This window comes from Neltuma alba, unplaced genomic scaffold (assembly GCF_004799145.2).
Source record: "Neltuma alba isolate B1F8T4 unplaced genomic scaffold, ASM479914v2 tig00010615_pilon, whole genome shotgun sequence".
Classification (NCBI taxonomy): Eukaryota; Viridiplantae; Streptophyta; class Magnoliopsida; order Fabales; family Fabaceae; genus Neltuma; species Neltuma alba.
In genome coordinates, this window is record NW_021635472.1 from 22,884 (window position 1) to 46,884 (window position 24,001).

At 32.9% G+C, this 24,001-nt stretch overlaps 4 protein-coding genes across 4 annotated transcripts; all 4 read left to right on the forward strand.

Moving 5' to 3' along the window:
- The first annotated feature begins 1,443 nt into the window (after window positions 1–1,443).
- Window positions 1,444–3,126, forward strand: LOC114757672 (pentatricopeptide repeat-containing protein At1g12300, mitochondrial-like). Its single transcript, XM_028946755.1, has one exon. It carries the CDS (start codon window positions 1,444–1,446, stop codon window positions 3,124–3,126), a length of 1,683 nt encoding a protein of 560 aa, XP_028802588.1.
- A 4,702-nt stretch (window positions 3,127–7,828) lies between these two features.
- LOC114757673 (pentatricopeptide repeat-containing protein At1g62670, mitochondrial-like) lies at window positions 7,829–9,547 on the forward strand. Its single transcript, XM_028946756.1, has one exon. The coding sequence runs from the start codon at window positions 7,829–7,831 to the stop codon at window positions 9,545–9,547; it is 1,719 nt and encodes a 572-aa protein (XP_028802589.1).
- A 3,613-nt stretch (window positions 9,548–13,160) lies between these two features.
- On the forward strand, window positions 13,161–14,933 carry LOC114757674 (pentatricopeptide repeat-containing protein At1g62670, mitochondrial-like). Its single transcript, XM_028946757.1, has 2 exons — window positions 13,161–13,276; window positions 13,400–14,933. The coding sequence occupies exons 1-2, from the start codon at window positions 13,251–13,253 to the stop codon at window positions 14,931–14,933; spliced, it is 1,560 nt and encodes a 519-aa protein (XP_028802590.1). The 5' UTR covers window positions 13,161–13,250.
- Window positions 14,934–17,475: 2,542 nt separating this feature from the next.
- Window positions 17,476–18,880, forward strand: LOC114757675 (pentatricopeptide repeat-containing protein At1g12775, mitochondrial-like). The gene is made up of 2 exons (XM_028946758.1): window positions 17,476–17,694; window positions 17,815–18,880. Exons 1-2 carry the CDS (start codon window positions 17,669–17,671, stop codon window positions 18,878–18,880), a joined length of 1,092 nt encoding a protein of 363 aa, XP_028802591.1. The 5' UTR covers window positions 17,476–17,668.
- The last annotated feature ends 5,121 nt before the right edge of the window (window positions 18,881–24,001 follow it).

The following is a 24,001-nucleotide window of genomic DNA, read 5'->3' on the forward strand; positions in this document are numbered from 1 at the left end:
CAATGAATTTTCTATAAGAATTTCTTATAAAGAAGAACAGGGTACTGTTAGACGACAAATGCACGGCGCATGAAAGAAAGCCACAAGGAGGCAAGTAAATGTCATATTAGAAACTAAAATCTTAAGTTGAACAATTTATTTATATATTTCATTTTGTTCTCATAATGAACGATTTTTGAGGCAGTATCTCGATAAATAATTTCCATTGCGTAGTACTTTAAAAATTTCTTTTTCCATGCTGAGCATATGGCTAGAAGAGCCCCCAATTGTATTTGGGAGTGATGAATAGAAATGTCATTAGGAATTTTTTTAACAAATAATTATACTATATTCAGTTCTTAATATAAAAGCTAATTGATAATTTGAGTATATTAAAAAAATTCGTTAAATTGTTATTTGAAATAGATAGGCATTGCAATTTCTAAAATATCCTCACTAATCATGTGTATTAGTTAAAACTACCATTTAATAAAACTATTAATGTATAACTATTACAAGCACTATCTTAAAAAAAAAAAGATAAATATGAGAAACATGATTAGTGATTAGTAGTGTATGTACTAAGTATTACAAGCACTATCTTAATGTACAACCATTAGATTTGGGTTTTATATCTAAGATTAAATTGAATATCAAACTAGTTCTTTTAATAACTGGAGATAGTACATACATAATAAAGTCCAAAGATATAAGCCTAATTAAATTAAAAGTGATAAACTGATTATATAATTCAACATTTAATATTTTAAGCTGTCAAACGGATTTTATTTAAATATCAACCATTGTTGGTGGCATAGCCAAATTATTTTAAAAGGCTGAATATGTCAGTCCGTCGGGAATTTTGTTTATACCTGCTAAGAAGTGCTTAAAATTAGTAATTTGTATTTTGTGAATGTTCAAAACATCCATAAGTTCAATTTTAAATTTATTAAATTTAGATTTTAAACATTAATTAAGTATTGAATTTATTTAAATTATTTTCTTTTTTTTTCACATTAATGCCTGGCACCGCCGCACAGGTATTGTTCTCCCAGGAATGAAGTTATCATATTTAGAAAATTGGCCCAAAAATTAGTTTATTTTCAAAATGAGATTACAATTCCAATACCTGTCTCTCTCGGATCACGCGACGCGACCCAGAGATCAGAGACTGCAAGCACCAGCTACCTTCCCCAATCCATCTCCGCCGTCTCTTGGCTCTGAATCACCACCACAGCTTATGTTTCTCGCATTTCCCCTTTGTTGAAGCAGCGTTGATGCAATCAACATTCTTCTTCTATCAGAGACTGCGAGCACCAGCGACCTTCCCCAATCCATTTCCGCCTTCTTCTCCTCCGCCGTCTCTTGGCTCTGAATCACTTCCACAGCTTATGTTTCTCGCATTTCCCCTTTGTTGAAGCAGCGTTGATGCAATCAGCATTCTTCTTCTAATTTCATCTGAAGATGCCGCTCTCTTCTGCTATGTCAAGGTATGTCTTCCCCAAATCCTCTCGGTTTCTGCAACTTTCTCCCTCTTCCTTCTTTCTTTCTCTCCCTTCCTTCCCCAATCTGCGATTTTGCTTTCATTCTAATTCCACAAACCCTAATAATAGCCTCCGGGACTCCGTAGCTGCGTTCCATCGCTTGCTCTCCATGAGTCCCCCGCCCTCCGTTGTCGAAATTAATAAGATTTTAGGATCACTTGCCAAGACCAAACACTGCACCACTGCTATCTCACTTTATGCCCAGGCGGAATTGAAAGGATTCACACCATGTTTTGTTACACTGAACATTTTGATCAATTGCTACTGTCACGTGGGTGGCATGGCATCTGCTTTCTCTTTACTCGGGAAGATTTTCAAGTGGGGATGTCAGCCGAATACCGTAACAGTAAATACGTTGATGAAAGGACTCTGCATGAAAGATGTAGGGCAAGCCCTTGACTTTCACGAGGACCTGTTGGCAAAAGGTTTTTGCTTAGACTCAGTTACTTACGGTACCTTAGTTAATGGGCTTTGCAAAACTGGACAAACAAGATGTGCTGTTGAGTTGCTCCGAGTGATGGGGGGACGGAAAATTAAAACTCTGCCGAATGTCGTTATATACAACGCAGTCATTGATGGCCTCTGTAAAGAAGGGCTAGTAAGTGAGGCATCTAAGTTGTGTTCTGAAATGATCAGGCGAGGAATATCTCCAGATATGGTTACCTATAACACTTTAATCCATGGTTTCTCCAACACCAATCAATTGCAACAAGCCGTTAGGTTGTTAAATGAAATAGTCATGAAAGACATTAGTCCTGATCTTTATACTTTTAATATACTAGTTGATGCATTTTGCAAAAGGGGGAGGACCATGGAAGCTCAATCTGTCCTCGCTAAGATGATGAAATGTTTTGTAAAACCTGATGTTATTACCTTTACTTCTTTGATGAATGGTTACTGTATGAGGAATGATGTTAATGAGTCCATAGCAGTGTTCAATAAGATGATCAGAGCTGATTTGACACCTACTGTTTGGAATTACAATATATTGATTAATACACACTGTAAATTAAAAAGGATGGATGAAGCCCTAGATTTGTTTAAGGAAATGCGCTGCAAGAATTTAATGCCTGATACAGTCACTTACAACTCTCTTATTGATGGCTTGTGCGAAGCTAAGAGAATGTCACATGTGAAAGATCTTGTTTATGAGATGCGTTGTAATGGTCACGCTCCTAATATAATAACCTGCAATATCTTGTTGGATGCATTTTGCAAAACAAAACTTCTTGATGAGGCGATTGCATTATATCAGCAAATTGTCAGTCAAGGAATGAAACCTACCGTACATACATATAGTATACTAATCGATGGTTTGTGCAAAGGCGGTAGGTTGCACTTGGCACGTGAGATCTTTGAATTGCTTCTGACTGAAGGTCATCATGTAGATGTCTATACTTACAGCATTATGATGAATGGACTTTGCAAAGAAGGCCTTTTCGATGATGCATTGACATTGCTTTCAAAAATGAAAGAGAATGGCTGCCTCACTGATCTGGTGACATTTAGAACACTTGTTGGAGCTCTTTTGATGAAAAAAGAGAATGATAAAGCAGAGTTGATTATTCATGAAATGATAGATGCAGGTCGTCTTAAACAATAATACAAGGTTAAATGCTCTATTCTTATCTTATACTTGTTAATAGTGATATTTTTCAAAAGTGGCTGCAAAATGCTTGTTTACTTTGGGTAAAAGTTAATGAATTATTCCTCATTTTACCATCTCAGTGTTTTGCTATTCTGTTCCTGAATTATGCATCATGTTGCACTTATAATTCATACAATTATCTTTGCCTGATTGCATGGCTATGCTATGCTGTTCCTGGTGCCTGCTTACGTCCACATGCTACTAATGCAACAATTAATTGTTCCTTTGAACACAACATGCTGCTTTGAAGTTTTTTTAATCCTTTTAATGAATAAATTACTGTATAATTGATCTTACTTCTAAGAATCATAAAATCAAGTCACTACGTGCTGCTGTTGTTTCCTATAATTGCAATTTAGAGTCGAGTGTTATAAATTTGTTACTTCCCTGAAGAAAAGACCCTTATAGCATCTAGAACAGTGAAGACCATGTTATAATATTGAGAACATGGGCAAGAAGGGTTGATAATGTATTTCTATGATTCTTGAGATGAATTTTAATTTTTATGATTTTGTTTGTCAATGATACATGTAAGGACTGCTCTTTAAAAAATATTGTGTGGATGGCTCAGTAAAAAGGAATAAAGAAACTGGATTGATCTAGCCTCATACTCTGTTACTCATTATCTTACACTAGTGCCTATGATGGGTGCATCTTTCTTCAGGCTTGACAAATAATTGTGTGGTGACCCCTTATAGAGTTTCTCATAGTCACACTATCAGCAGCACTGTAAGCACACCATGATTTTGTTCCAAGTTGGTTGGTTGTGTTTCAGAGAAATCTCAGGTAATAGATTTTGTATTCGTTGCTTTGAATCGTGCTTGTATCTCTAAATTGATATTTTGGCGCCACTCATGATTCGACAGGGTTAGTACTTGCAATGAAGATGTTTCATGGAGATTGGTGACTGAAAAAAACTCAAGGTTAAAAACAGATGGGTTAGTTGATGCCTGTAATAACTGAAATTAAGGGGATTATCGCAGGTCTGACTTTATGCTGGGAAAAGGGCATAGGAAAAGGCCAAGTTTCTGCAGATTGGGTTAAAGAATAAGCTACTGGGGAAACTAGCTGTGATCATCTGGTAAGAGATATCATTGAAGGAGTTAGAAGAATGGTCTCATGAGATTGGGATTGTCTTTTCTGTTTTATCATCTGGGGATAGCGGTACTAATTTTTACAACTTTCATTACCGTTTACCACAAATCGTGGTTGATTAAAGCCCTTTTGATTTCCTGTGTGCTTTGTAGTTTCACTTTCACTTAATTAATATAATGGTTTTTGAAGATTATTGAAAAAAAAAAAATTGTAGATGTTGAATTGTCAATTTTTGCATAACACAACTGCCTGCCTGCTTTCCCATCGAAAAAGTACGTACGTCGCAATTCATTCTATTATTCTGTCCCCACTCCCCCCCGGGGGAAAAAAGAAAACAGAGGATTTTGGTCTTTCACTTGCAGAGATTTTAGTCCCAAAGAATGTATAACTTATTAATATATATATATTTTTTCATTGTGATATTTAACATATTTTAAAATAGAGATAAGGGTATATTTGTCATTTAAATATTTATTCATTTTCTTCTCTCTTCTTTTCATTTTCTTAAATATTTAGTAAGATTTTTATATCTAATATTTAGTATATTGCTCCTTGCCCTACCCTCGCCTGCCCTGTGGTCACTCCACGCCTCGATTCCACTGAAAACATTCATCTATTGAGTATTACGTGCATATTATACGTATGTGTACATGTATGTACATATATTATGCAGTTTCAGTCTTTAGAAAGGTTCATACTATACTGGGCTTTCGCTGGTTTAAAAAAAAAGAAAAGAAAAAGAAAGGGCTTGCTTAACAGAACTCTAATTATAAGGTAATGTACAGTGATTTTATACTTTTTATATTGACAAAATTCTCATAAAAGTTATTAGGATAAATATATTTTGAAATCTGATTTTTTATTTCAGTTTCTAAAATTTAAAACCAGTAGTTTGACTCTTAAAATTTGACCTTATTTTGATCCGTCTAAATATTTTTGGTTCATGGAGTAGTGTTTTTGCCCTTGAAATCAAGAATAAAACAAAAATGAGATCAAACAGGAGGGGCTAAAAATAACATTAGCCCATATTATAATAATAATATTATTAAAATTATAAATTAATAATGAAATAAAAAGAGCTTGAGCTTTTGTAAAAAAAATTTTTTTTTGATATTGGTAAATCATGATATAAAGATATTATTCTTATTCTGACATGTCTATTTTTATTTTAACTTTCTTTTTAGGAATAAGATGCATCCATCACCTCGAAATATTTTCTTAGATACATCTAACATCTTAAAATATTTTGTGGTGCATCTAATATTCTGAGGTATTTTTTTAGGTGCGTCCAGTGCCGTAAAATATTTTTAAGTGCATCCTACATTTCAAAGTATTTTTTTTAGATATATCCAGTATCCAAAAATATTTTTTAGTCCATCCAGCGTCAAGGCAAAAAAAAAATTCAGGGTGCTAGGTTCTCCTAAAAAATATTTCAGAGTGCTGGATACATATAAAATACTTTAGGGTGTTGGATACATATGAGAAAATATTTTGGAGTATTGAATGCACCTTAACTTTTCTTTTTATTATTTTATTCTTTGAGGAAATGTTTTTCTCAATATCTTGATTTTCCAATAAAATATATAAAATAATTTTATTTTAATTTGACTTTAGCCTTTTATTTGATGGTTTATTTCTCTTGACGTTCCTTAAAAATGAGTTGAAAATAAAAATAACCGTATTATTTCCATTATAAATGTCATGTATTTTATCTCCTCTCTTTCTCTTTTCTGTCCAAACAGAAGAAGGATAATACTATCAACCAACTTTTCTCGCATTTCTATTTTTCCTCATTTTATTTTTTTTCCTCCTTCTGGTTTTCTCTCCAATAATTAAAAAACGATTTACAAAATAAAAGTTCAAGAATTAATACTAAGCTAATGGAGGTGGAATCTTAAAATCAGAATGAACGTTAGCTAAAACATATTAACCTTTTGACTTGATTCTACCCAACACCACCTTTGAATTAAAATATATATTAACTATTAAATTATGATGTAAAAGTATTGGAGTAAATATCTTGACTTTTTTTTTCTCCTCAAAATCATTTGTCACTTTTAAACCGACAAGAGGATTAAAATACAAAATGATATATGGGCTTGTTTGTTTTCTTATTTTGAAAACAAAATTTTTTTGGCTATTTATTTATCGTTAAGTGTTTCTTAAAAAAAACAAAAACCTGTTTTTAAAAACTAAGAAACAACAACAATTTTTACTTTTTGTTTGAGAAAATTGGGAAACTCTTTCTTTTCCGTTGATTTATTTTCAAATGTAATTTGTTAGAACAATTATTTGAACGTATTTTTTTGTCTTCTTATTTTTAAAACTTGTTTTTAAAAGTAATTTTATAAAAAATTATTTTGGAAAAGAAAAGCAAAAAAAGCAGGACCAAATGCTGGGATGGGCGCCTATGAAACTGATCTAGAGCCGGAAAAACGGACCAAGCCCGTCGGGCCGGCCCATTTAGGCCCTGAAATTATGAGGGCCGGGTTTGATATTTTTCTCTTAAAATGAGAAATAAGCCTTGGAGGACTGGCCTTGGAAGGCCGCTAGCCGACCCTTTGAAGCCCTTTTATAATTTTTTTACTTTTTAAATTTTTTTTATATAATATTAATGTTATTAATTTTTTATATTGTTAATAATATTTCAAATATTTAGTTATTATTATCATTTTAAAATTAAATTTAGTTTTAGACAATAATTTATCCAATTAAATTTTTAAAAAATGGGTTAATTTGGATTTTAATAATGATTTTATTTATATTATATGCGTTGATATTTTTAAACTATATATATATTTGATAATAGAATATTTTTAAACTTATATAACTTGTGATTCTATAATTTGAATTAGAAATTCATGAGTTTCAACAACAATGTTTCTCACATTAAAGTAAAATAATAGTTAGATTGCAAAATTTAAAAATAAAATTCTTATAAAGAAGAAAAACTTGATATTTTTGTTACGAAAGAAAAGTATACTTATGAAGAAAAATAATTAATTATAATGATGATGAAGTTTCAAAAGATTAATGATAGTGTTTATTTATTGCACAATTGCATTATAGATAAAACTTTTAGATGTTGTTATCTTGTTAATGAATGTTTCAGATGTTCTTAGATGTTGATGAATATTTATATAAGATGATATTTTATATTTGTGACTTAATTTTATTCATATTTATGTCTTTTATTAATAATTTCATTGGTTTATTTTTATATTTTTATAAAAAAAATATGATAAATATAAAAAATAGTATTTTTTCTTAAACGCGCCAAAAGCCCGCGGGCCGACCCTGGCCCTGTAGCTTAAGGGCCGGGCCTAACAAATTGGGATATTTTTAAAATTTCAGTCCTAGAGAGCCGACCCTTTTAAACCCACCAGCCCTGAAGGGCCGGTCCTGATTCTCAGCTCTAAACTGATCCATTTGAAAAAGAATAATTGAAATTTGAAATTCCATTCCCTAATCCCTACTTCTAGCAATCCGCATATGTTTGTCGCATTTCCCCTTCGGTAAATCAGCAGGCGTCCAACATTTGTTCGTCCAATCTCATCTGAAGATGTTCTCAACTGCCCCTTCGAGTTCGAGGTATGTCTTCGCTAAATCTCCTCGTTTTATACGATTCTTTCGACCCACCTTCCTTCTCTCACACCCTTCCTTCCTCAGTCTGCGATTTTGCTTTCATTCTAATTCCCCAAATCCGAATAGCCTCGGAGACTCCGTAGCTTCGTTCAATCGCTTGCTCTCCATGAGTCCCCCGCCCTCCATTGTCGAAATTAATAAGATTTTAGGATCACTTGCAAAGACCACACATTGCGCCACTGCTATCTTATTTTCTGCGCAGGCGGAATTGAAAGGATTCATACCATCTTTAGTTACACTGAACATTTTGATCAATTGCTACAGTCTTGTGGGTGACGTCACTTCTGCTTTCTCTTCACTGGGGAAGATCTTCAAGTGGGGTTATCAACCGGATACCGTAACAGTTAGTACGTTGTTGAAAGGACTCTGCATGAAAGATGTTGGGCAAGCATTAGACTTTCATGATGACTTGTTGGCAAAAGGATTTTGCTTAAGCCCAGTTGCTTATGTTACTTTAGTTAATGGGCTTTGCAAAACTGGACAAACAAGATGTGCTGTTAAGTTGCTCCAAATGATGGGGGGACGGAAAATTAAAACTGTGCCGAATGTCGTTATATACAGCGCAGTCATTGATGGCCTTTGTAAAGAAGGGCTAGTAAGTGAGGCATCTAAGTTGTGTTCTGAAATGATCAGGCATGGAATATCTCCTGATATTGTTACCTACAACAATTTAATCTGTGGTTTCTCTAACACCAACCAATTGCAAGAAGCCATTAGGTTGCTAAATGAAATAGCCATGAAAGACATTAGTCCTGATCTTTATACTTTTAACATACTAGTTGATGCATTTTGCAAAAGGGGGAGGACCATAGAAGCTCAATCTGTCCTTGCTAAGATGATGAAATGTTTTGTAAAACCTGATGTTATTACCTTTAGTTCTTTGATGAATGGTTACTGTATGAGGAATAATGTTAATGAGTCCATAGCAGTGTTCAATAAGATGATCAGAGCTGATTTGACACCTTCTGTTTGGAATTACAATATATTGATCAATGGACTCTGTAAATTAAAAAGGATGGATGAAGCCCTAGATTTGTTTAAGGAAATGCGCTGCAAACGTTTGCAGCCCGATACAGTCACTTACAACTCCCTTATTGATGGCTTGTGCAAAGCTAAGAGAATGTCACATGTGAAAGATCTTGTTTATGAGATGCGTTGTAATGGTCACGCTCCTAATATAATAACCTGCAATATCTTGTTGGATGCATTTTGCAAAACAAAACTTCTTGATGAGGTGATTGCATTATATCAGCAAATTGTCAGTCAGGGAATGCAACCTACAGTGCGCACATGCAATATACTAATCGATGGTTTGTGTAAGGGAGGCAGGCTAAACATTGCGCGAGAGATATTTGAATTCCTTTTGACCAATGGCCATCATCTAAATGTCTACACTTACAACATTATGTTGAATGGACTTTGCAAAGAAAGCTTGTTCGGTGAGGCATTGACATTGCTTTCAAATATGGAAGAGAATGGCTGTCTCCCAGATACTGTGACATTTAAAACACTTATAGTAGGTCTTCTGAGGAAAAATGAGATTGATAGAGCAACATTTTTTCTTTATGAAATGATTGATAGAGGCCTTCTGCCACGGCAAAACAAGTTCAAAGGCTCTATTTTGTTTAGAGAATGATGACCTCTTTGTTTGTACTAATTATTGGTCACTTGGTTATGTTTTCAAACAGTATATCTTTGATCAGCTTCCAGAATTGATGCTGCATGAATGAAATTGCACCGGTAGAGATAAATTTGTACTTTTAGCTTTATTGTTACATTAATAAAATTTTCTCTTCTAAATTTTATATTGTCCAAAATGGCCGCAAAGGGAATATGCCTAGATAGCACTGCGATGCATCCAAAAAAAAAACATGTAATTTATTTTTACAGGTATACGGTTTATTTTGGTTGTGTTACAGTATTGTGCGATTTAATGAAATACTAAATAAAGATACTAATAATCAAGGCGCATTTTTAATTAACATATGACCAAAATAATATCGTCATAATGCATATAACTTCACATGATCAGAAGAAGTGCACGACACAAGCATTCATGGAAGGGGCCGTAAAGCAAAAATCAGAAATTCTGGCAAAATAATAGTTTCAGTTATACTAACCGGGTTGAGTTTAGCAGGAGGAAAAAAAATACATAATTGTTTTTAATTAGAGAACACTTGTGTTTAGTAATAAAAAATGTTTTAGTGAGTTGACCGAATAAAATTTCATTAAATAATTTGAACTAAAATCTGAATCCATGACTTGTATTAAAAAAAAAAAAAAATCTGAATCCATAACTATAGGATTTGTAATCGAATCATAAGAAGAATATAAATTGTTGAAAGATACTCTCTAGTCCTATTTATAGGACAGAGAGAGAAAATATTTTTTGATCCTATTTATAGGGTATTGAGAGAAATTTTTTGTGTGGATGTACAATTTTACCCCCCATTTATTATTATGTTGACTTTATTTACATGAGGTATAATGTATATTAAATAAGAATAAAGTTAAAAAATTATTAAATTTTAAATGAGTTAATGAAATTTTAAGGTTTTTCATAATCTATGTGAAATATATTGGAAATATCTTATAAATAGGATCAGAGGAGTACATGATATTTGTAGGATACGTTTTTTTAACCTAATTGTGGGCTTTTCTACAAATATGCTGATGAGAAGTATTCATCAGAATAGCAAATTAGAAATCGTTAAGTATGAGAATTAGTTTAAATTCATAATCGTTCAGCTTAAAAATGACTTTGTTTTTTTCACCTAATTTGGCATTTATTTTTTTTAAATAAAAAACAAAAATTGTTCAAAGGCTGAATGCTTTTAGTTTCTCCTGTGACATTTACTTATTCCCATCTACTACCTTGAATGCTTAATATACGATCAGTCAACTAATCCCTACCTAGGCCATCCTCTTTCGGCCTTACCATTATTTCAGTTGTATAAAGGACAAAAAAAAAATTTTATAAACCAAATATAATACTATTTTCAATCGTTGATATAAGAGTTAATTAAAAATTTAATTTTTTTAATATTTATTCATTTTCCTCCCAATAATCCCATGGTGATTATACATATTAAGAAATTTTTATTCATTCAAATACATAATTAATAAAGATATTTAGGAAAGACAATATGTAGTTATTATAAATAATTAGCTTAATTAATTTTTTAATATTTATAAATTAATTATCTAACTTTTATATTAAGCACAAGAGGTAGTAATACAAAGTTTTAAAGAGATTCAAAAGAAAACGAATTAAAAGCCCCTAATTGTATTTTTGAGTGATGACCAAACATGTTTTTAGGAAATCTTTTACCAATAATTGTAGTATATAACAAATCTATAGATACCTCCGGCCTAATTGAAGAAAAAGCGATAAATTGATTAAATAAATAATAACTTAAAATTTAATATTTTAACTGGTTAAGTACATAGTAAAATTTGGCCAAAATGGGCAGTAAATATTTGTTACGTGCAACTTTTTGTATTTTTTTTAAAAAATTCTCATCAATTTCAAAACTTTTAATTAAGATTTTACCGAATCAATTTGAATTTTTGAATGCATGCATGAAAAGCAAGACTTCCTTTTTGTAGGTGCAAGATGTAAACTACTTCATAACAAAAAGTTAGATCCCCAACACTGACTTTAACTGATTAAAATTTGAGTAGTCATTTTGGATCAGTGATTAAAAAAAAAAACTTATTTTTAATGTAACTTTTGCAAAAATAAGATTAAGTAAAAGTTAAATTGGGTAATTTGATTTGCATTTAGATTGACTTTTATAAAAATTAGTTTGTAAAGTAAAAAAATATTGTTTAGATTATGATTGAATAAATAAGTTTAATTTGTAGAAGGTAGGAGTGTTTATGGGCAGGGCAGGACTGGGCAGGACATGCCCCCTGCCCGGTGCCAGGGCCCGAAAGATGAGCAGGTTGCAAAATACAGCCCGCTGCCCTGCCCTGCCCATAGAAGTCCTAACCATTTTTGGGTTGGGCAATAACCGGCTGGGTAAGGCGGTCTTTCAAGCCAAATAGTGATACCTTAGTGAAATTTTTTTTAGTTAAAGTAAGGGTATCTTATAACAACTATAAAGAAATAAATACTTGAATAAACAATAAATTCAACAAATCAATAACTTTGATTTGTTGTAAATTGATATATCTTTTAATACAACACTAAAGTGAGCTTGCTTTTGTATCTTTACAAGACAACCAACAATGAAAACAAACTAAAAGATACTAAACCAAATTAGAAAAACATTAAAAAGATACTAAGAAGGAAGAATTACGCATATTACTAAATGTATCTAAGGAAAATGGAAGAGGGGAGAATAATATATATTATTATATATATTATATATCATTATAAGTATTTTTGGGGAAAAAAAGAATTATAAATATATATATATAACAGGCAGGGCCAAACGGGCAGGGCAGCATACCGTGCCCGCAGCCCAGCCAAAAATGCCCATTTTTCTTTGGGCTGTTTTTTCTGGGCTGAGCAGGGCCATTTTTTGTGGGCTCGGACGGGCATACTGGATTAGCGGGCTTGATGAACACTTCTAATAGAAGGAGTAAGATGAGTATTACTTTTATTAAATAATAAAAAATATGAAAAATATGAATTTACAAAATATAATAATTTAATTATTATAATAGGAAAAAATTATATTTAATAAATAAAGTATATTTAAATTAGAAATCATAATAATGTGAAAATTCTTGAATCAAATAATATTACATAACATACTCTGTATATTTTATGTAAATATAAAATAAAAATAATTTTAAAAATTAAAAATATTATAAAAACTGTTAAAAATTATTTTCAAAAATATTAAAAATAAATAACTAAAAACTAATTAGAAAACACAGAAAATATATATAGAAAAGCTTAAGAACAATATAAATATAACGATAAAAATATCTTTTAATTTTAAAAAGTTACTTCTATATAAATCACAAATAAGTTTTAGATATTTTTATAACCATATTTAAAAAAGTAACTGTTAACTTATAAGTTGTAAGACAAAAAAAAAAGGCCTCATCCAAGAGACTGACAAAATATTGAAAATACTGCATTTTTCTTAGGTTTGCATTATTAATTATTATATTTGGAAAATTACAATACCTCTCTCTCCCGATCACGCGACCCAAAAATCGGAGACTCTGAGCACCGGCCACCTTCCTCAGTCCATCTCTGCCTTCTTCTCCTTCGCTGTCTCTTGGCTTTGAATCACTTTCACAGCTTATGTTTCTCACATTTCCCCGTTGCTGAAGCAGCGTTGATGCAATCAACATTCTTCTTCTAATTTCATCTGAAGATGCCGTTCTCTTCTGCTATGGCAGGGTATGTCTTCTCCAAATCCTGTCTCTTTCTGCAAACTTCTTCCTCTTCCTTCCTTCCTTCTTTCCCTTCCTTCCTCAATCTGCGATTTTGTGTGCGTTCTAATTCCTCAAACCCTAATAAGAGCCTCCGAGACTCCGTAGCTTCGTTCAGTCGCTTGCTCTCCATGAGTCCCCTGCCCTCCATTGTCGAAATTAATAAGATTTTAGGATCACTTGCAAAGACCAAACACTGCACCACTGCTATCTCACGTTATGCCCAGGCGGAACTGAAAGGATTCACACCATCTTTAGTTACACTGAACATTTTGATCAATTGCTACTGTCTTGTGGGTGACATCCCTTCTGCTTTCTCTTCACTGGGGAAGACCTTCAAGTGGGGTTATCGACCAAATACTATAACAATGACTACGTTGATGAAAGGACTCTGCATGAAAGATGTAGGGCAAGCACTCGACTTTCACGATGACTTGTTGGCAAAAGGATTTTGCTTAAGCCCAGTTACTTATGGTACCTTAGTTAGTGGGCTTTGCAAAACTGGAAAAACAAGATGTGCTGTCAAATTGCTCCAAATGATGGGGACACGGAAAATTAAAACTCTGCCGAATGTCGTTATATACAACGCAGTCATTGATGGCCTTTGTAAAGAAGGGCTAGTAAGTGAGGCATCTAAGTTGTGTTCTGAAATGATCAGGCGAGGAATATCTCCGGATATTGTTACCTATAACACTTTAATCCATGGTTTCTCCATCACCAATCAATTGCAACAAGCTGTTAGGTTGTTAAATGAAATAGCCATGAAAGACATTAGTCCTGATCTTTATACTCTTAATATACTAGTTGATGCATTTTGCAAAAGGGGGAGGACCATAGAAGCTCAATGTGTCCTTGCTAAGATGATGAAATGTTTTGTAAAACCTGATGTTATTACCTTTAGTTCTTTGATGAATGGTTACTGTATGAGGAATGATGTTAATGAGTCCGTAGCAGTGTTCAATAAGATGATCAGAGCTGATTTGACACCTACTGTTGTGAGTTACACCACATTGATCAATGCATATTGTAAATTAAAAATGGTGGATGAAGCCCTAGATTTGTTTAAGGAAATGCGCTGCAAAACTTTGCAGCCCGATACAGTCACTTACAACTCCCTTATTGATGGCTTGTGCAAAGCTAAGAGAATGTCAAATGTGAAAGATCTCGTTTATGAGATGCACCGCAATGGTCTCACTCCTGATATAATAACCTACAATATCTTGTTGGATGCATTGTGCAAAATGAATCATCTTGACGAGGCAATTACATTATATCGGCAAATTGTCGACCAAGAAATACAGCCTACAATATACACTTACAGTATACTATTCAATGGTTTGTGCAAAGAAGGTAGGTTCAGTTTTGCAAGAGAGATCTTTGAATATCTTATGACTAAAGGCCATCATTTAAATGCCTACTCTTACAACATTATGATAAATGGACTTTGCAAAGAAAGCTTGTTCGGTGAAGGATTAACACTATTTTCCAGAATGAAAGAGAATGGTTGCCTCCCCAATTTGGTGACATTTACAACACTTGTTGGAGCTCTGCTGATGAAAAATGAGAATGATAAAGCAGAGATGCTTATTCATGAAATGATAGATAGGGGTCTTCTGAATCAGTGAAAAAAGGGCAAATGCTTTATTTTTGTCTTGTACTTCTATTATGATCGAATAATATGCTTGTACTAATGATGATACTTGCCTATAAAGTTTTTAGAAAATGCTTGTTTCTTCTGATTAAAAGTTATGAGATTATTCCTTGTGATTTCTTTTAAAGAAATTCTGTTGGAGCCATATATGTGATGGAGTTATTTTGCCATCTTGTTGGGATACAATTAGTTATTGGGTAATATGGGTTTGTTCTTTCAGGCTGTAAACACCATGTATCCATACTTATCACGTTGAATGCTTCCCATATTCACACTTATCAGATTGTTGCACTCCTCACTTTACAATCTCTGGGTTTTTGGTACGGAAAAGGATTTATAGTCCTTACAAGAACTTAGCCTTCAACATTTCTGCTAGCCTATATGACACTTCTTGCTGTTCGCATGCTCTTTCATTTGGAACTTGAATTAATTACGGTCTCTGAAAATTTTCGTGAGTGTTTCTGTTGAATTATATATAAGTTGCTAATTCAACTGCATTTGAATTTTGTATGCCTTCTGATGAAACAGAACTGCTCATTAATATGCTTAGAGCTTCATTCATGATGGACTGTATTCTTGGCTTTTCCAATGGCTAATTTGTTGTCCATAAAAAAAATCTCCACAGCTTGTTTTGATGCACTTGTAGCTGCTCCAATAATCTTCTTCACCAGATTGCCTAGCTATGGCACTCTGTTGCTGTTTCTTTTTCATCTTCTCAAGCTGGTAATGCAACAATTGTTTGTTTCTTTGAGCACTAGTGTAAATACTGCTTTTAAGTTGTTTTTGCTTTTTTCAGTGACTAGAGTATATTGTAATTGTTCATACTTTTGAGAATATAAATAATAAGTTGTTCTTGTTTTTTAATTCTATGATTCTTGTGAAACTCTCTCTCTCTCTCTCTCTCACACACACACATCAACAAAAGTAAAATTGTTCATGCTCTTGATAGAAGTTGTTATGCTCACTCTTGATACCTCTTATTGATTACTTAGCCAAACATGCTTATACTTTTAATTGGTGTTTTTGTATCTTTGATGACTCCCTCCCCTTTACCAAAAGCAGTGATTGACAAGGGAACTCAGATGTTGTCGCGGACTTGTTTTGCCTTGTTCTTTTGAATTAATGGATATCGGTTTTCAAAAAAATTGTTCACAAATTCTCTCTCTCTTAGTAATAACATAAAATATTTCAGCTAGTGAACAACTTCACTCTTAATTCAACAATAAGTTTCACATGACATGATGAAATGCTATGTGGTAGGAAGTATTTAGAAAGATCTTTTACTGAAAATTATTTACGGTTGTAATGAGTTTAGATTTGCACACAAATTTGCACACAAATCACTCACAAATAAGTTTCTTCACTTTAATCCCCCTTTTCCTTTCCTAATTTCCACAAGATAACTACTTCACTTATTTATTTATTTATTTTAAATCTTCAACATGATTTGCTCACGTGTTTGGAATTTTATTTGCGTTATTTTTTATGAATTTTCTTGTCTTTGATTAGGGCCTCTTATTATTTTTTTAGTCAACTAATTATTTGTTATAAGATTGCTCTAGCTAGATGGAAATCTAACAAAATAGAAAAAAGTTCCTCTTTCTTTTTTCGTTGTGGCTTTTAAAAAAAAAAAAAAAACTTCTTTCTTTGAGATGAGATTAAATCAAGTCACGGCCTCCTTCGAAAAAAAGTTAATTATTTTTCCCCCAATGAATATTCTGGCCATAGTTACAAATGATATGATCCCACCTTCTCTCATATTCCTTTAATTCATAATATAAGAGTTAATTTGAGAGTTAAATTTCATTTTAAATACAATATTTTAATTAATTTTTTTCTAATTTTATTATTTTTTTTAAAATTAATTTTCCTAACTTATAAATTAATATATACATTATGCATAACCTAGTGTTATACAATACTCCCTCTGTTCCTTATTATAAGAGACAAATAACCGAAGTACGTTGATAAAAAAAACAGTTAAAATTAGTTAAGAACAATTAATATGTAAAAAGTATAATTTTTTTTTCTAAAAATGCTCTTATTAAGTAGGAGAGAGAGCATAAGAGAGAATAATTAAATTATTAAAAGAAAGAGAAGTGAAAGGAAGAGAGAGTTTGAGTTAAAGATAATAAATATGGGTAAAATAGCATCAAATGTCTCTTATAATAAGGAACGGAGGGAGTAATATTTTGGAAAGATCATTTTATATTTGTTTAAATTAACTAATTTATTTTATTTTATTATTTTATCTAAATTAGTCAAGTAGTTTTTCAATTAATTTCCCTATATATCTTATTTATAATGGCTAGAATGATTTTTCATAAATTTTCAGTATTTTTTTTTTCTGTATATAGCGTATGACTAAGAAAGCCGGCTTTTGTTTTGTGCTTGGTACTGGCTTGCGATATTAATTATTAACTAATTATATTTAGAAAATTGGCCCAAAATTAGTTCATTTTGAAAATGGGATTGCAAATTAAGTGATTTACAATTACAGCCACTCTCTCCCGATTATGCCACAGGATCCAAAGATGAAAAATCAATCGCATACGGTAGCGCCGGCAGCCACCTTCGTCGATCGACCTTCGCGTTCTCCTTCGCTGTCTCATCGCTTTGATTCAATTCCACAGCTTATGTTTCCTGCATTTCCCTTTTGCTGCAGCAGCTTCGATGCAATCGACATTCTTGTTCTAATTTCATCTGAAGATGCCGTTCTCTTCTGCTATGTCAAGGTATGTCTTCCCCCAATCCTCTCTCTTTCTGCAATCTTCTCCCTCTTTCTTCCTTCCTTCTCTCCCTTCCTTCCTCAATCTGCGATTTTGTGTGCATTCTCATTCTGCAAACCCAAGTAGCCTCCGAGACTCCGTAGCTTCGTTCCATCGCTTGCTCTCCATGAGTCCGCCGCCCTCCATTGTCGAAATTAATAAGATTTTAGGATCACTTGCAAAGACCACACATTGCACCACTGCTATCTCACTTTCTGCGCAGGCGGAATTGAAAGGATTCAGACCATGTTTAGTTACATTGAACATTTTGATCAATTGCTACTGTCTTGTGGGTGACATCACTTCTGCTTTCTCTTTACTGGGGAAGACCTTCAAGTGGGGTTATCGACCAAATACTATAACAATGACTACGTTGATGAAAGGACTCTGCATGAAAGATGTAGGGCAAGCACTCGACTTTCACGATGACTTGTTGGCAAAAGGATTTTGCTTAAGCCCAGTTACTTATGGTACCTTAGTTAGTGGGCTTTGCAAAGCTGCAAAAACAAGATGTGCTGTCAAATTGCTCCAAATGATGGGGACACGGCAAATTAAAACTGTGCCCAATGTTGTCATATATACTATAGTTATTGATGGCCTTTGTAAAGAAGGCCTACTAAGTGAGGCATCCAAGTTGTGTTCTGAAATGATTAGGCAAGGAATATCTCCTAATATTGTTACCTACAACACTTTAATCTGTGGTTTCTCTAACACCAGCCAGTTGCAAGAAGCTATTAGGTTGCTAAATGAAATAGTCATGAAAGGCATCACTCCTACCCAACATACCTTTAACATATTTATTGATGCATTTTGCAAAAGAGGCAGGACCATAGAAGCTCAAGCTGTTTTTGCTAAGATGATGAAGTGTTGTGTTAAACCTAATGTTGTTATCTTCAATTCTTTGATGAATGGCTACTGCATGAGGAATGATTTTAACGAGTCCGTAGCTGTGTTCAATAAGATGATTAGAGCTGATTTGACACCTACTGTTTGGAGTTACAATATATTGATCAATGCACACTGTAAATTAAAAGGATGGATAAAGCCCTGGTTTTGTTTAATGAGATGCGCTGTAAAAATTTGCTGCCTGATACAGTCACTTACAACTCTCTTATTGATGGCTTGTGCAAAGCTAAGAGAATGTCACATGTGAAAGATCTTGTTTATGAGATGCGTTGCAATGGTCACGCTCCTAATATAATAACCTGCAATATCTTGTTGGATGCATTTTGTAAAACAAAACTTCTTGATGAGGCGATTGCATTATATCAGCAAATTGTCAGTCAAGGAATGCAACCTACAGTGCGCACATGCAATATACTAATCGATGGTTTGTGTAAGGGAGGCAGGCTAAATATTGCGCGAGAGATCTTTGAATTCCTTTTGACCAGTGGCCATCATCTAGATGTCTACACTTACAACATTATGTTGAATGGACTCTGCAAAGAAAGCTTGTTCGGTGAGGCATTGACATTGCTTTCAAAAATGGAAGAGAATGGCTGTCTCCCAGATGCTGTGACATTTAAAACACTTATAGTAGGTCTTTTGAGGAAAAATGAGAATGATAGAGCATCATTTTTTCTTTATAAAATGGTTGATAGAGGAATTCTGCGACAGCAAAACAAGTTCAAAGGCTCTATTTTGGTCGAATGATATGCTTTGTACTAATGATGATACTTGCCTGAAGTTTTTAGGCCAGTGCTTGCCTCTTTGTTTGAATTCAGCACGATGGTTTTTAGGTGCATTGTTAACTATAATAAATGGTATTTTTAATTATCATAGGTTATTAATAACCTCATTGCCATTGTGTTCCAAGTATGAGGTGCTGCTGTAAAGGTTTTTCTTCTTATTACATCTGTCGTGTGTGCGCGCGTTCATTTGAGAACCATGCATTCTGTATGTAGCTTCTTTCCTTTATGAATGCTAATATTGTCTCCTTTTCGGAATGCATGCTCCTTTGTTTGAATATGGGCAGTGCCCACTTTTAATTGTCTGCGTTACTCATTGTTTACTCATTTAATTATTATCTAATTTGAAACATTGTTATAAACGACTAGGCTAGTGGATTTTCTGGCTTTCTGCTGCTATATGAGTGCATTTTGTTGCCAATAAATTTAACTGCAATGATTAACTAATAATCCCGTCATGCTAAGCTGCAATTTCTATCCTGAATTTGAAATATTTCATGTGCTGCTCATCCATATATAATTGCTACTGGAACAATTTATTTGGGAGGAAGGCTATGAGAGGAGGGGAAGCAGTAATTTCACTTATTTGAAATACTGATCTGGAGACAGCAGCAACAGAACCATATGGGATGATATTGCAGTTTTCTCTTTGTTCTCTGTGTGTGTGTTTTGACAAACACGGTCCTTTTCTTGCAGTTTTGTTTCTATCTTAATCATTTTGTGTTCTGTATTCATTTCATAATGAGTGAGTTTGCAGGATCACCACTCGTACGTTATGTTGCTTGATTGACACTGCTGATCATTTCTGTTCCATAGACACTATGAATTTCTCCCAGGCAGACAGTGTGTTTCTAGAGTTATCAACTGATCTTTTTATATTTATTAATTCTATTTCTAGGTTAGTGATCATGCGTATGCAATTGTTAACTAAATGGTGAGAGTGAGATTGACGAAGTCTGATGTTTCAATTTACTATGATTGAATTATATTTCAATTCAGAAACGAATGTTTTGGTTTCCTATTTTGCAAGACATCACTTCACATATACCATTGTAGCTCTACCGGTTAGTGATGCAAAGTCTTGAAGTGGGAAAATTATTTGGTTTGGCTCACGCAGTTTTTGACTCAATTTTTAAATTTTGATTCGATTAAAACTTGGTCAGATTGTCAGATTGTTTCGGCCCTCTATATACTTCCAACACTCACAGTTGTCAGATTGTTTCACCCCTCTATTTAGCCTTCATGATTTCCGCTAGCCTTTATGACACTTCTTCCATCTCACATACTCCTTTACTTGGAACTAAAATTAATTATGGTCTCTTTGAAAATTTTCTTAAGTATGGTTCTGTAGACATATATATTAGTTGCTTCTTGAATTTCACAAGCACTAATTTAACTTCATTTGAATTTGTATGCTTTCTGGTGAAACAAATATACTCCTTAATAACTTAGACCATTCCTGATGGACTGTATTCTCGGCTTCTACAATGGCTAATTTGTTGTTGACCAAAAATCTCCTCAACTTGCTGTATGTTTTGGCAGTTGCTTCAGTAATCTTCTTCACAGATTGCCTACCTATAGCATTCTGTTGTTGCTGTCTTTGCACCTTCACAAGCTAGCAATCCAACATTTGATTGTTTCTCTGAGCACTAGTTTAGATGCTGCTTTTAAGTTCTGAGTTATTAAAATATATTGTAATCGATACTTTTGAGAATCATGAAGGTTGCTCTTGTTTTCTTTGACTGCAGAAAGTTACTTAAACTCCTTCGCATATAATATACATGCATATAATCATTTAACAATTTGATCGAGCGCAAATTGAACTATCCAACTATCAATTGCATGTCCTATTAATATAATGAAGTTATGTTCAATAACAACGAAATATAATATGATATAATAATAACTAACGAATAACCCATATCAAAACATACCATACTGATCCTACAAGTTACGATAACAATATTATTTATGAAATAACTTAATTTAGAATGATAATGTTATAAATGGATTAAGTTGGGAAATATAAAATACTCCAAGAGGTTCTTTTAATAATGAAGGATCCTACATTATCTATATGACATGTTTTATTTAAAACATCAATTTCTTCATCTAGTATTCTTAATTGATTGCAAAACTTTTCTAACTAGTTTGTATGAAGTTGTTATTGGATGCTTTTTCATTGCTAAATTGATTCCCTTATATATGGTTTTCTCATCACAAGTCTTAAAAAGGTATGTTGAAATGATATGAGATCCTAAAGGTTAACAAGTATGTATTTTTATTACTTCGAATTGATGTCATTGTTATAAGAGTGTAGTGCGAAATAAAATAAAAGAATAATTAATAGAATGAAGCCAAATGGAACAGTAATTGTGTAAATGATATATTTATTTAAGATTAAAAGATATACATTTTACAAACTCATTGAATTTTTTTTTTAGTTGTTATAATTTTTTTAACTATATATATTAAGTCATATGTTCATAATTTGTTTGTAAGAATAATAACGTTAGTGGTTGATGGTATAACTTTCACACTAACATACATTTAAAATAATTTTGCCACAGATAAATAAAATGAAAATCAATCAATCAAATTATATATTATATATAGATGTCAAAAAAAGTTTGAGTGTAATAATTTTTTTTTAATTTTGATGTTGATAAAAAATAGACTTTACTGCATCATATCTTTGAAAAACTTCTTTCATTTAGAACGCTTGCTATAGCTGTTTCAATGAAAAATGAGCATGATAAAGCAAAGATGCTTATTCATGAAAATCAAGGTCTTCTGAAGCACTAAGATAATGTCAAATGCTCTATTTTTATCCTGTACTTCCTCTTATGAATTGTGATATTTCCGTCAAGTGGTTGGAAAATGCTTACTTCTTAAAGTTAATCAATTACTCCTCATTTTATAATCTCAGCTCCCATTTGATATGAAGCGTTGGGAATTAGAGGTAAGAATTAGGATTGAGATTAAGAAACCTGTTAAAAAGAAGTGTTTATTATGAGGGTCCCTCAAGGTGATCAAACAAGAGGAAGAAATAGTGTTAAAGATTTGATGCTTTGCCATTTGAAGATTTGTTATAATTGTAACAAGAAGAAATTGTGTTGATTTGATTATTCTATATTTTATGTTTGTATTTCAGATAATTTGGATTGATTTATGTATGTTTGAAATTTGTTAAAAATACGGACTTTTTAACAACTTTTAAATCATACCAAGCCAAGTTTAGGCTGAACAAAAGTCCCATCACAGGTCGAATGTGAGGCTCAAGCCAAAAGGTTTCAACAAAAGCCTACCCTGTTAAAGGTCAAACCTAATTTAGCCTAGCCTATTTCTCCCTTGATGAGGAATTTGCTTGTTATTTGGGATTAGGCAAATCCATATAAGTGGGTCTGGGCAGCACTATTAAAGAGGTGGTATTTGTTAAATAGATCTTGTATTTGTTGCTTCAAGTCCTGCCTGCATCACTAAATTGATATTTTCATGCCAATGAAGATACTACAGGGTTTAGTACTAATTGCAATGAAGTTTTTTTACGGAGATTGCTCATGCCATGGAGTTATAAAGAATGTAAAAGGGGGAGTTAGGTGATGGGTTTCTGCCAAAAAAAGATGGGTGAACACGGTTAGTGCCTCAATAACCGAAGTTAAAGAGAGAGAAGTTTGTAGACATTGAATTGTCAGTTTTATCTCTTTAGATTTTGAAAACCTGGACAAGTTTTCTATGTCGTCGTAAAATACTCCTCTGTTCTTTAATATAGGATTCAATTTTTAAGTTGGTTTTGGTCCTAAATATAAGACCCATTTTTCATATTTATCAATTTTCTCTAAATTACTTCTATAGATACTCCCTCAACCATAATCAAGTAGAAGAGGGAGAGGAAGTATTAAGAAAGATGATTATGATGTTTTAGGAAAAATGTGTCACTTTTCTTATAATTAACTAACTTACCTAATTTCTTTAGTCTAATCAAATTAGTTAAATGGGTCTTATATTAAGGACCGGAGGAGTATTTATTTCTTTCTCTTTGTGGTTGTCTTTCATGATCCTTGAGGCTCATGGACCTTTGGTGAGGTTTTAGAATGCAGTAGGTGTCCTTTTTTTTTCTTTTTAAGTGATCAAGAGAATGGTTCATTTCTTGCTACTCGGCAAATCTAATTTTGTTCATGTAAGAATTGGACTCTCTGAAATAGAAGAGGGGTCGTTTCTCTGTTTTTTTTTTTTTTGAATATTAATATTGGCACCGATACTTACTTATATTAATGATTATTTAAACTCTTTAAAAAGGAAGAAATTACGGAGGATTTGCAGTCAAACCCATTTCTTTTCGAAAATTCAATGAAAGCTTCCATTAGGTTTAACAAAATTCATATCTGGATGGCTATGCCTCTTGCCAAGCCGAAATGCAACAAGAACGTTTTATTGTATGGTATTATATTTTTAGGGAAAATTAATCTCACAAATCCTTATCATTTAACTTGTTCGGAATTAGCTTTTCTTCTCTCTTTACTGACTCCTCCAAATGATCTCCGTTAAAGACGTCACTCAAATGATGCCAATTGCGAGATATTCCT

What these genes read in the sequence shown, in the direction of transcription:
- LOC114757672 (XM_028946755.1), top strand. Translation starts at nt 1,444, where the DNA reads ATGCCGCTCTCTTCTGCTATGTCAAGGTATGTCTTCCCCAAATCCTCT.
- LOC114757673 (XM_028946756.1), top strand. Translation starts at nt 7,829, where the DNA reads ATGTTCTCAACTGCCCCTTCGAGTTCGAGGTATGTCTTCGCTAAATCT.
- LOC114757674 (XM_028946757.1), top strand. Translation starts at nt 13,251, where the DNA reads ATGCCGTTCTCTTCTGCTATGGCAGG. An exon ending in TTCTCTTCTGCTATGGCAGG is followed by an intron (nt 13,277 to 13,399) that starts GTATGTCTTCTC and finishes CCCTAATAAGAG; the next exon opens with CCTCCGAGACTCCGTAGCTT.
- LOC114757675 (XM_028946758.1), top strand. Translation starts at nt 17,669, where the DNA reads ATGCCGTTCTCTTCTGCTATGTCAAG. An exon ending in TTCTCTTCTGCTATGTCAAG is followed by an intron (nt 17,695 to 17,814) that starts GTATGTCTTCCC and finishes AAACCCAAGTAG; the next exon opens with CCTCCGAGACTCCGTAGCTT.